Raw genomic sequence first — 12,233 nt, 5'->3', positions numbered from 1 at the left:
TATAATAAGAGAAGAAAGAAAAACATTAAAGTAGTCTCATATATATAACAACGAATTTTTACCTCCTATAGCAAAGATTGATACCTTATTTATTTTAAATAAATACCTTTAAAAAAATTATATTCTATAGATACCTTTTGATTTTTATAGCCAAATATCTATTTATGGTTACCTCCTACTCTTAAGCCATAAAATACTCTTTGTATTATTTTTCTCTCTCATTCTTTCAGATTTTTCTCCACCCCCTCTCTCTCTCTCTCTCAACGCCATATTTCTCCATGGTTGTCTCTCAACGCCATATTTCTGCTCCACACAACAGTGATCTCTCGAATCAATTTCTTAGTTCTCAAATTGTGCAACCCATCAATTTCTTGCTCAGCCCTGTTAATAGCAACCCATCATTCTGAATCAATTTCTTAGTTCTCAAATTGTGCAATAAGAATTTGGGTCGTGTTTTATTTGTAACACCGGCAACCAAACAATGTTTTCCTTGATTTCGTGGTTAATAGTAACCCATCCTCACACTCTCCACAATCTCCACAATCTCCATTGGGTCGTGTTTTCACTATCGGCTTCCGGTGAACGGAGGATGCGCCGGAAATTAGGGTTTGTTCTTCAACAAAGACGACGGAGTTTGGGGCTGAGCAACTTGATTTTCTGTTAATATATTTCAATGTATTTTCATGTATTTCATTGTATTTATTGTCTTTTTTTTTTCATTGTAATTCAATGTATCTCGTTATAATCCATGTATTTCATTGTATTCACTGTCTTTTTTTCATTGTATTTCAATGTATCCCGCTGTATTATATGTATTTCATTATATTCAATGTCTCGCTATATGCCATAAATGTATTCATATGTTTTTTTTAATTAATATAATTTATGTATTCAGATGTATTATATAATTTCTCTGAAGATTGCTATGTTTTTGAGGTATTTTTCGGTTGAGAATTTTTTTTATAACTGAAAATATAAAATTTGTGTGTTATAATTGAGTTTGTTGAGTTATATTAGGAGTCTATTATGTTAATTGATTCACTTTCCGTTTTAAAAACAGTGTAATCCCCTATTTCACGCCGTGAATACAGTCGACTACAATTGAATACAATAATCTGTCCAGCTGTAATCCCATGTTTCACTCCATGAATACAGTCGAATACACTCGAATACAACAACTGATTAGCTGGACTTCCCTGATTCACGCCTTTTTTTTGCTACTGTATTCATGAATACAATAGCTTAAATACATCAAATACATCTTATAACCACACAAAAGGTATCTATAATCTGTAATATAGCAAATGGTATCTATAGATGACTAATTACTACCAAACGATCGTGCTTTATGAAAATTTCTCATATAACAACAGTGTGAAAGCATAGATAGGTCTCAAATCATCCCATAGTACCCAAAAGATATACTAAGTTATGGTGCACTAGAATCTGTATACAACAAATACGAGTCGCAGCTCGATAAAAGAGTCATAACCAGAAATAAAGAATAGAAGTTGAAGCTGCTTCCACAAACTAGAGGTGGATCACCTCAACTAGATAGATCTGGCAACTAGCTCAAATTACTGGTCAACAACTGGATCTACCTCTACTGTACTTGCGCACACGTAGTTACTATGAGTCTAAAAGACTTAGGAATATCATTGGCTCGCTCTCCCAGCTTACCTCTTAGGAAAGTCTTTACAAATTGCTAGTAATGCATACATACATTATAAGTAAAGCAATACAAGTATAAAATAATATACAAGTAAAGCAACTGAATTGAAATCATAAATACAAGTAAAGCATGTAAATATTATTGCGCCTATTTTATACGTATTAAGATAGAATTCAACATAATAAAAATATCCAGGTATGTTAAGGTTTAGGAAGCGCCACCTAACATTTAAGGTATACTAGGATACACACACATCATTTATATGTAATACTTCATTAGTCTACAAAAATATAATAGTGAAATTCTATGTAGGGATTTAATTTATTCTAGAGGAAAGAGATTGGGCATTCTCTAAAATCTACACTAAAATAGTTTCTTGTTACTTAGTCTAATAAGTAAGGGATATTATCTAATTATTTTACCTACCAATTATAAAAGAGTATAGATATTAAAAGACTAAAGTATTAAGAAATCTATGTAAAAGTATGTACAAAAGGGATTTAATAATTGATGAAAAAATAGTAAAAAAACATTTAGTCTTGTAAAAATGTGTAAAGGAATATATACATAAGTAGATATACCTTATGCCTTCCTTTCAAAATAGTTGAGCTAGCCTAATTAAAACCTGAATCTGCTTCCCTTTTAAAAGGAGGAAACTACACAAGATGCCTACGTTGGCCATTTATATTACCCGTTTCTATCCATGTTCAAAATAATTACATAAACTGCCTAAACGATTAAAACAAATTACCCGCCTACCCACAACCCATCCCTTAAGCCACGAGACCCATTTACATATATTTAATGGGTTATTTAATTCTCTTGTCCGCTTGTTTGTTATTAAGTTCCAAGGAACCATAGTTAGATCCTTATATAGCCACCAACTGCCACGTAACTTTTCTTGACCCCAATCCCTTTCTGTTTTGTCTCCTTTGTTTGCCAACTAACCTTTTTTCTTATTTACATGTAGGTTAGGTCCTTCACTCATCAACTTGTAACTTAATATATCCCAAGGTTGTTTAATTTCATGTAATGTCATGTATATCAAATTTAGCTATATTATATTCTTAAATTAAAATTAGCCCAAAATAATTATAAAAATTTGCGGGGCAGACAAGTCTGATTTCAATGAAGTATCAAGGCAAAGGTAACATCAGGGAGGATATCATGCAAATGTCTCATCTTGCTTCTAAGTTGAAAGCACTTAAGTTAGACCTCTCCGAGGACCTACTAGTGTATTTAGTTTTGATATCCCTTCCACCACAGTTTAGCCAGTTTTAGGTGAGCTATAATTGTCAGAAAGAGACTTGGTCTCTAAATGAGCTCATCTCACACTGTGTTCAGGAAAAGGATAGACTAAAGCAGGAAAAGATAGAAAGTGCTCACTTAACCGCTGTGCCTAAGGACAAAAGGAAGGACAAGAAGAGAAAGAATAAGGAATCTGCGGATACAGCAACACAAAAGAAACAATATAAGGAACCAACTATAGATGGTTGTTTCTTTTGTAAAGCTGCAGGTCATAAGAAGAAAGATTGTACCAACTATCACGCATGGCATGCAAAGAGAGGTACACCTCTTCATTTTGTTTGTTCTAAGGTTAATTTGACTTCGGTACCAAGACACTGATTGTGGATAGATTCCGGTATAACAAATCATATCATTATGTCTATGCATGATTACTTGAATTATCGAAAGCCTAATAATGGTGAAAGATACATCTATGATGGTGATGACAAGTCGGTGGAACTCGAAGCAAGTGGAACTTTTAGATTATTATTAAGAACCGATTTTATTTGAATTTGAAGGAGACTTATGTTGCACCATTTTTGATGGAATTTGATTTCTGTTATGTATTAGACAAGTTTGGTTATTTTTATTTATTTGGAAATAAAAAAGTCAGCCACTTTCATAATTCAAAATTAGTTGGTCCCGGTTCTTTATCATGTTACAATAATCTATACTTGATATGATTGCTTCGATCAATGAACCGTGCATGTTAACATAGCTGATAATAAGGGTAAATTAACCATCCAGTAGTCAGCTTCTTTATGGCACGAGAGATTAGGTAATATCTCCAAAGGAGAATTAAGAGACTTCTGTCCAATGATATTTTCTATCCCCTAAATTTTTCAAATTTTTTATTTTACTACTAAGGCAAATTTCCCCCCTAGTAATGTGAGGTTCTCTTCATCTTAGAGTTAAGGTATTGTTTCATTTGGTATCGAGATGAATCTTGTTGATATTGTGTATATGATGGTAGGCTAGAATTGCATATTTTGGTCACTTATTGCACTCTAATTCACTTTACTTTATTAGTGTTTGAGCTTTAAATTGTATCATTTTGCACCGAGTGTGTGTTTTAAGTCTTGTAGGAGCGATTTCGAGTTATGCAGATGTTGTGAAGCTAATTTGAGCTATTTGGAGCTTTGAAGTCTGAGTAAAAGCTCCAGGAATTAAGTCGGGATCGTGTTCGGGGATCAACGGACGAATAGTGAACTTAATGGGAGAAAAAAGAGTTGAGCAGGAGCGTTACTCAGATGCACAATCGCGCATGAGAGACCCCCAGCACGCACTGGAGTACGCAAGTAAGGCAGTGTTCCTCCAGAGGTGCGCGACCATATGCACCGTCACAACTCCAGGTGCCCGGCCGCGCACGTCCACTTCCGGAAACTTTACCCATACCTATTTTTGTAATTTCGGAGGTGACCCCTTTTGACCTATATGAAGCCTAGCCCGTCAAAAAACAAGGGACCAGATATTTTGGAGCAACTTTGGGAGAGAAGAAGGCAAGGAAACAACAGAGACGCGAAATACTTGATGCAATTCATTCAATACGGAAGTTTGTTTGATTTTGGGAATTGTAATATCTTCTTGTTCTTCTAATACTCTTGTGATAAAGAACTTCTCCACCATGGAGTAAATGTTCTTAGGGTTATTGACGGATATTGTGATTTGACTATTGTTTTGGGTTTTACTCTCTGTTAATTGCCGAATTCTTTGAATGAGTTATTAATTGAATTGCAAGGGCAAGTGTGGTTTTACTTTAATCGAAAGAGAAGTGTTGCTGCAGTTTGCATTGTGTTATCTTGTTGGGTTGATTTTACGCCTCTCTTAGGTAATCGAAAGAGCTTAGAGAGCTATCAATTGACCTAATTGGGAAGAATAGTCGAGAGACGTTCTTCGAAAGATCATTCATCCATTGTACCCGTTATTAGGTTGATTAACGGAACTCTCATTCATTCGGAAGAAGAATTTGAATCCTTAAGATAGCGTGATCATCCATTGAAATCAAAAGAGTCAATAGAAGTAAAGAGTGAACTTAGCACGGAGTTATCCAAAATAATAGTTGATCATGTATCTTGTTACATCCCTTACTTCTCACCTTGATATTCAATTGTTTAGTTTTTTACAATCGAAAATCTTAGTTTTATTATTAGGCCATAATAACATAAATCAAAGGTTTATTTTCCTGGATAGTGTTAAGCTGAAGATTTATTAGAACATTATTTAAACCAATCCCTGTGGAGACGAATTAAATACTATACTATCTTTGACTAGCGAGCCTAAGTTTTATACACTGGTTTTGCGCTCGTCAAATTTTGGCGCCGTTGTCGGGTTTTGGCTGTTAATACTGTTTGAATTAATTTTTGGTGCTAATTTAGGAACAATTTTATTTTATGTTCTTTTTTTACGCTCTTCTCATCTGTGTGCAGGCAACATGTTAAGTTCAGCGGTGTATGACTCGATCCTCTTCCAAGGAATTGGTGCCACGATCCAGAATTAGACAAGCACCTGCGGCAGTTGAGAAGGGAGAAAGGATCAAGCAGATTGTTGTTGGGTCAGACTTCGACTCAAAATACAATGATGAAAAATGAAGAGGATGTGAACCTAGCTGCGAGAGAGGGAGCTCAGCAACAGGAAGCACGGTTAGCAGCTGAAGTAGCCCGTAGAATTGCGAATGAAACAATCGACGGGGATCGAAGGTTCAATCCCAACCGAAACATGATCGAAGATGAATTTGAAAATGCAGCCCCTATACTTGGGAGGTCTTTAGGAGATTATGCCAGACTGGTGTACAACTAACATTAATCTAGTGTGAGGCCCCCACCCATTGATGCCAACAATTTTGAGCTCAAACAGGGAGTCATCCAGACCATTCAGAACAATTGCATATTCAGAGGCAAACCCAATGAAGATCCCAACAACCATCCGATGGACTTCGACGAAATTATGAACACATTCCGCTACAATGGAGCATCACATGATGCCATCTACCTCAGAGCATTCCCTTTCTCACTCAAGGATGATGCAAATCAGTGGTCGATAAGTCTGCCTACAAGGTCAATTCGTACATGGGAGGAGATGACTACCAAGTTCTTAGAAAAATATTTCTCTGCTGTTAAGACTGGACGATGAGGAAAGAGATTCACAATTTCAGCCAAGGTGAAGAGGAGACAGTGTTCGAGGTATGTGAATGATTTAAGGAGTTATTGCGGAGGTGCCCTCGTAATGGAATTGAGTAATGAATGCAACTACAGGACTTCTGGGACGAGTTAAATCCGTCATCAAGGATTGTCTTAATAGTGCGGTTGCAGGTCCTCTGATGAAGAAAACTCCAGAAGAAATTGTCACACTTCTGAATGAACTATCAGAAGACGCAGAACAATGGTCCATAGACCAAGGGGATCAAAGAAGATCAGTAGGGGTGTACCAAGTAGAATCGTCTGTAGCAATGCAGGCAAAAATTGCAGCTATGGCTAAGGACATCAAGCAACTGCGATGGCTCAGGTGCAAAATCAACCACAGATGGGATGTGACATCTGTGGATTGGGACACCCGACTCATGAGTGCCAAACATTCACCGCAGAAGAAGAAGTTAAGGCTTTAAGTAATTTTAACAGAAGCAACTACCTAGGAGGTGGTAATTTCAATTCTATGGGACAGAGACATCCGGTATTCTCATGGAGTACTTTAAATGGTAGCTTGAACTCATGGCAGCAACAAAATCCAGAGCACAAATGCAAGGACCTATTGGCTTCTAGAACCAACAGAGGCAACCATACCAGCCTCCACAGTCCAATAACTCAAGTTTAGAAGATCTAATGAAGGCATTCATAAATCAATCAGATGAAAAACTTGAGACTCAAGGGATCGTTATCCGGGAGCAAGGAACAGCCATCCGAAATCTAGAAAGACAAATGGAGCAGCTCGCATCATTGCTATCAGAAAGGTCTCCGGGGACTTTGTCTGCAAACACTTAGAAGAACCCAACAGAGATGATCAAGGCTGTGTCTCTTAGGAGTGGAAAAACATTAGCAGAGCCCATTGGAAAACCAAGGGCTGAGAAGGAGATCAACTCAACCAAGATAGCAGAAGAACAGAAAATCGGCGAATCTCTGCCTAAGGAGGATATTAGTAGTAGGAGGTTGATAAACAGAAATTTAGCAGTGCAGTTGAGAAAAGCAAGCACATGTAGTGTTACCCTTTCCTCAAAAGATGAAGCGGGAGAAACTAGACAAATGCTTTGGGAAATTCTTGGAGATGCTGAAACAGCTATGTGTGAACATGTTCACCGAGGTGCTCACCTAGATGCTAGCCTATGCAAAATTTCTGAAGGAAATCCTTTCAAGTAAAAGGAAGCTCGAGGAGGCGAAGGTTGTCAAACTTAATGCACACTGCAATGCCATTATACAAAACAAAATTCCTCAAAAGTGTGGGGATCCCGGCAGTTTCACTATACCCTGTTCATTGGGAAGCGAAATTTTTTGACAAAACCTTATGCGATTCAGGTGCATCCATTAACTTGATGCCATTATCGGTGTTCAAGAAATTGGAAGGAGAACTAGGAGTGATTAAATCGGTGCCGGTATCTTTGCAACTGGTTGATCAGACCACGATCATACCGGAGGGCATAATTGAAGACATTCTAGTGAGGGTAGACAAATTTGTCTTCCCAGTAGACTTCATTGTAGTAGACATGGAAGTGAATAAGGAGGTACTTCTAATCCTGAGGAGATCGTTTCTTTGCAATGGCCGGGATATTCTTGTTATATATAAGGGGCAACTCATGCTACGAGTGAGAAACAAAAAAGTGGTGTTTCAAATGAAGAGAATAACACAATACTCGTGTGATGAGGCATCTACCTATGCTTGTCTCAAGCTAGATGTGGTGTGAGAGTTTGCTGAACAACACAACCTATATAAGCTGGTAGGTGATGCATTAGAGAGATGCATTATTCAATCAAGCACAACAGAGGATGAAGATCCTGAGATCAAGAAGGAAGTTGAGGCACTGAAAGATGAGAACCTGGTGGTAGATGAAGAAGAATTTGAGAAAGAAAAATCAAGCCGAAGCTGGAATTGGAAGTACTCCCGACACACTTGAAATATGCTTTTTTGGAGACTAACAATTTTCCCGTGATTGTTGCTGCTGATTTGATAGGTGAACAAGAACACATGCTTACGGAAGCATAAAAAGGCAATCGGTTGGAGTATAGCCGATATTCAGGGGATCAACCCCGCAATCTGCATGCACAAGATCATGTTAGAAGAAGGGAGTAAACCGGTGGTGCAGCCCCAATGCAAATTCAACAAAAACCTTGAGGAGGTGGTGCAAAAAGAGATACTCAAATTGTAAAGAAAAATTGTTTTTTCCCGACGATGGATATCATTCGACAGGTTTTTGAGGGATTAAAGTCAAAAGAAAAAAGACAAGATTTCCTTTTGTTAGGTAGTGTATTAATTCCTCCTTGTTTTTTCTTTGTGCCGCGGTTCTTTTTCAAGGGCTTTGTTTGAACCGGGTGTAGTTAGTTTTTATTTTGGTAGGAGTAGGAAACCATGTGCTATGATCTAAAGGGAAGGCAATATCTATTGACTCTATTATACCTTGAGAATAGTGAGTGCTTTAGTTATGACGCTTAGACTCAATTTTTGACTCTTGCATAAGTACCTTTAAGTGTATGATCTTAATGTTGCCTAACTGCTCTGACTAGAGTATCGTGATTCCGATCTTGTGTGAGTTATGTGCCATGTGTGTGTGAGGTTTTGTGTTATTCTATGCATTGAATCTGATGTCTAGAACTTGCCATGTGTGTTTGCAAGGTGAAATAGTAGTTTTATTCAGTCTTGAAAGTGATATAGGAATTTCTTTGTTGAGCTAGTTATAGGCTTTTACCCACTAATTGTTATGTATCTTAGTTAACCCCTTTGAGCCTATAATCCTGTTTCTTTGGCAACCACATTACAAGCCTTATCCATTTGTTTGAATTGATCATCTATTTAAAACTTTTACCTCCCGTGAGCACTTGAATTGGTTATGAACTTTATAAAAGTTGAAGTGTGGGGTGGTTGGTTTGGCTTTTGAGTGGAACAAATGAATTAAGGAGAAAGGTCCACCGTATTGAAATTGTAAGAGCCACTTGAATTGAAAAAGAAAAGAAAGAAATAAAAAATATATATAGTTGTATTGTTGTGTAAAATATTCTTTGATAGTGGTGACTCTTGATGTAATTATGCTTAAAGAAGTAGGGAGTTAACGTAAATTGAGGTGAAGGTGGCGTTATGATTTGACATAAGCATGTAAATGGTTAAGTGTATGTATTAAAGTGCTTAGGGAGGTGTAGTCACTCTGGTATCCAAATGTATCCTACATCCTGCAACCTACATTACAACCAAATAAAGTCCTACTTGATCTTTGACTGAATGAGCTCAATTAGTAAAGTAGTACACTATGGTCAAGCCTATGGTACGTCATTTGTGTCATATGAATGTTATTTCTGAGAGTGAGCGAGTTCTTTCTATCTTGAGTTCCTAAATGTTCTTAATTTCTATTGTGTGGGGAAGTACTCTTTATTGTTGTGTGAGGTCACTTAATTCATGAAGGAAAGGTAATGTCATTGACCTCTAGGCTAGAGTAAGTGAGCGGGTTATGAATAATGCGTGGTGCTTTTGAGTCAACTCTTGAGGTTAAGATGTTATGATGTTATGATGTTGTACTTAATCTGTTTTAAAGAGTCTTGGTGTTATGAGTTATGAGAGTTGTTGAAAAAGGTCATGTTTTATGTGAAGTGTAGTTTGATTTCTCGAGGACGAGCAATGGTTTAAGTGTGGGGTGTTGATGGTAGGCTAGAATTGCGTATTTTGGTCACTTATTGCACTCTAATTCATTGCACTTTATTAGTGTTTGAGCTTTAAATGGTATTGTTTTGAACTGAGTGTGTGTTTTATGCCTTGTAGGAGCGATTCCGAGTTATGCAGATGTTGTGGAGATACTTCGAGCTATTTGTAGCTTTGATGTCTGAATAAAAGCTCAAGGGATTAAGTCGGGATCATATTCGGGGATCAACGGACGAATAATGCACTTAATGGGAGAAAAAAAGAGTTGAGCAGGAGCGTTACTCAGATGCGCGACTACGCATGAGAGACCCCCAGCGCGCACTGGAGCGCACAGGTAAGGCAGTGTTCTACCAGAGGTGCGCGGCCATATGCGCGGTCACACCTCCAGGGGCGCGGCCGTGGACGTCTGCTTCCGCAGACTTTAGCCAGGACTATTTTTGTAATTTCGGAGGCAACCCCTTTTGACCTATATGAAGCCTAGCCCGTCTAAAAACAAGGGATCGGAGATTTTGGAGCAACTTTGGGAGAGAAGAAGGCAAGGAATCAATGGAGACGCGAAATACTTGATCCAATTCATTCAATACGGAAGTTTGTTTGATTTTGGGAATTATAATGTCTTCTTGTTTTTCTAATACTCTTGTGATAAACAACTTCTCCACCATGGAGTAAACGTTCTTAGGGTTATTGATGGATATTGTGATTTGACTATTGTTTTGGGTTTTACTCTCTGTTAATTGCCGAATTCTTTGAATGAGTTATTAATTGAATTGCAAGGGCAAGTGTGGTTTTACTTTAATCGAAAGAGAAATGTTTCTTCAGTTTGCATTGTGTTATCTTGTTGGATTGATTTTACGCCTCTCATAGGTAATCGAAAGAGCTTAGAGAGTTATCACTGTATTTGTGCATATGTTCATAGGACCCATTATTAGGTTGGTTAACGGAACTCTCATTCATTCGGAAGAAGAATTTGAATCCTTAAGATAGCTTAATCATCTGTTGAAATCGAAAGAGTCAATAAAAGTAAATAGTGAACTTAGCACGGAGTAATCCAGAATAATAGTTGATTGTGTATCTTGTCACATCCCTTACTTCTCACTTTGATATTCAATCGTTGCTACTTAGTCATTAATTTTCCATTAGTTTCTTATAATCGAAAATCTTAGTTTTATTATTAGGCAATAATAACATAAATCAAAGGTTTATTTTCCTGGATAGTGTTAAGCTGAAGATTTATTAGAACATTATTTAAACCAATCCATGTGGAGACGAATTAAATACTATACTATCTTTGACTAGCGAGCCTAAGTTTTATACACTGGTTTTGCGCTCGTCGGTATACCACAAGTTTAGCGGGAGTAAGTATATCTTTTTGATTCGTATATATTTGATATTTGCATATGATTTTCGGATGTTAGGCATATGTTTAAACAAATTAGAAATCTATCTTTGAAGAGCGACCAAAAGGTTCATAAGGTACTTATAGAGAACATGTATACACTTTTTTATGCTCACATAAAGAAAGTCGGAAAAGTTAAAAATAATCAGGTATTCAGGTACCGACTTTGCTAGAGGCCAATATAATATGAACATACTTGGTTGATGAGATATATAAGGAAGAGTGTTAACCGAACACTCGTAGTTTTTTTTACCACATATTGTGTGGCATCTAATTATGGAATACGATTCCAGAGTTTTGTCACTGGCTGCGAATTTATGAATAAAGTTAAAAGAACACTTAAGTTATTCTGTGACAATAAGTTACCAGTTCTGTATTCTAATAACAACAGGGGTTCGGTAAAAGTCAAAGCACATTGACATAAAGTTTCTGGTTATTAAAGAAAGAGTTCAGAGCGGTTAGGTATCTATAGAGAAAATTAGTACAAACTCCATGATTGTGGATCCACTAAGGGACTACCAGCCAAGGTTTCATAACCATATTGTTCATATGGGTGTCATGTCATTTGAGGATATTCCGTTTTAGTGGGAGTTTGTAACCTCTTAAATGTTCTTTATGTATACAATTTGGTTTCAGTTTAAGGTTTCAGGTTATGCTTTCAATTTAAGGATATTTGAGGTTATTTCTGCAGAAATAAGTTATTTAGTTTAATTTCACTCTGACTTATTTTTTCAGTTGGATTAGTTGGAAACATGCATGCTTGGATCACATTGCATGTAATTTCCTTGCTACACATCCATACTTGATCTAGTCATTTGGTTATGTTAGTATTCATGATCAAAGAATGTTTAGTTATGATAAATGTAATAAATGCCGCCTTGGTCCAATATTGGCATGATTGATGGACGTGATTGTTCGGAGGTACTTTGGTTTATGATAGTAAAATTTTTGAGGTCATAAGCTGACATACAATTATAAAGTTATATGTACATATATATATATGTCGTCCAAGTGGGAGATTGTAAGAGTTTATTGATTTGCACATATATT

The 12,233-nt window shown here is 36.8% G+C and overlaps 1 protein-coding gene across 1 annotated transcript; it reads left to right on the top strand.

Annotated features, from left to right (window-relative positions):
- The first annotated feature begins 6,948 nt into the window (after nt 1-6,948).
- LOC109236459 lies at nt 6,949-8,057 on the top strand. Its single transcript, XM_019402641.1, has 3 exons — nt 6,949-7,249; nt 7,462-7,667; nt 7,878-8,057. Exons 1-3 carry the CDS (start codon nt 6,949-6,951, stop codon nt 8,055-8,057), a joined length of 687 nt encoding a protein of 228 aa, XP_019258186.1.
- Nucleotides 8,058-12,233: the final 4,176 nt, after the last annotated feature.

Source organism: Nicotiana attenuata, unplaced genomic scaffold, assembly GCF_001879085.1.
Source record: "Nicotiana attenuata strain UT unplaced genomic scaffold, NIATTr2, whole genome shotgun sequence".
In the NCBI taxonomy this organism is placed as follows: domain Eukaryota; kingdom Viridiplantae; phylum Streptophyta; class Magnoliopsida; order Solanales; family Solanaceae; genus Nicotiana; species Nicotiana attenuata.
The sequence above is the reverse complement of the archived record's forward strand: the minus strand, read 5'-3'. Positions and strand labels throughout refer to the sequence as shown.

What these genes read in the sequence shown, in the direction of transcription:
- LOC109236459 (XM_019402641.1), top strand. Translation starts at nt 6,949, where the DNA reads ATGATCAAGGCTGTGTCTCTTAGGAGTGGAAAAACATTAGCAGAGCCC. An exon ending in GTGTGAACATGTTCACCGAG is followed by an intron (nt 7,250 to 7,461) that starts GTGCTCACCTAG and finishes TATGCGATTCAG; the next exon opens with GTGCATCCATTAACTTGATG. An exon ending in ACATGGAAGTGAATAAGGAG is followed by an intron (nt 7,668 to 7,877) that starts GTACTTCTAATC and finishes AACCTATATAAG; the next exon opens with CTGGTAGGTGATGCATTAGA.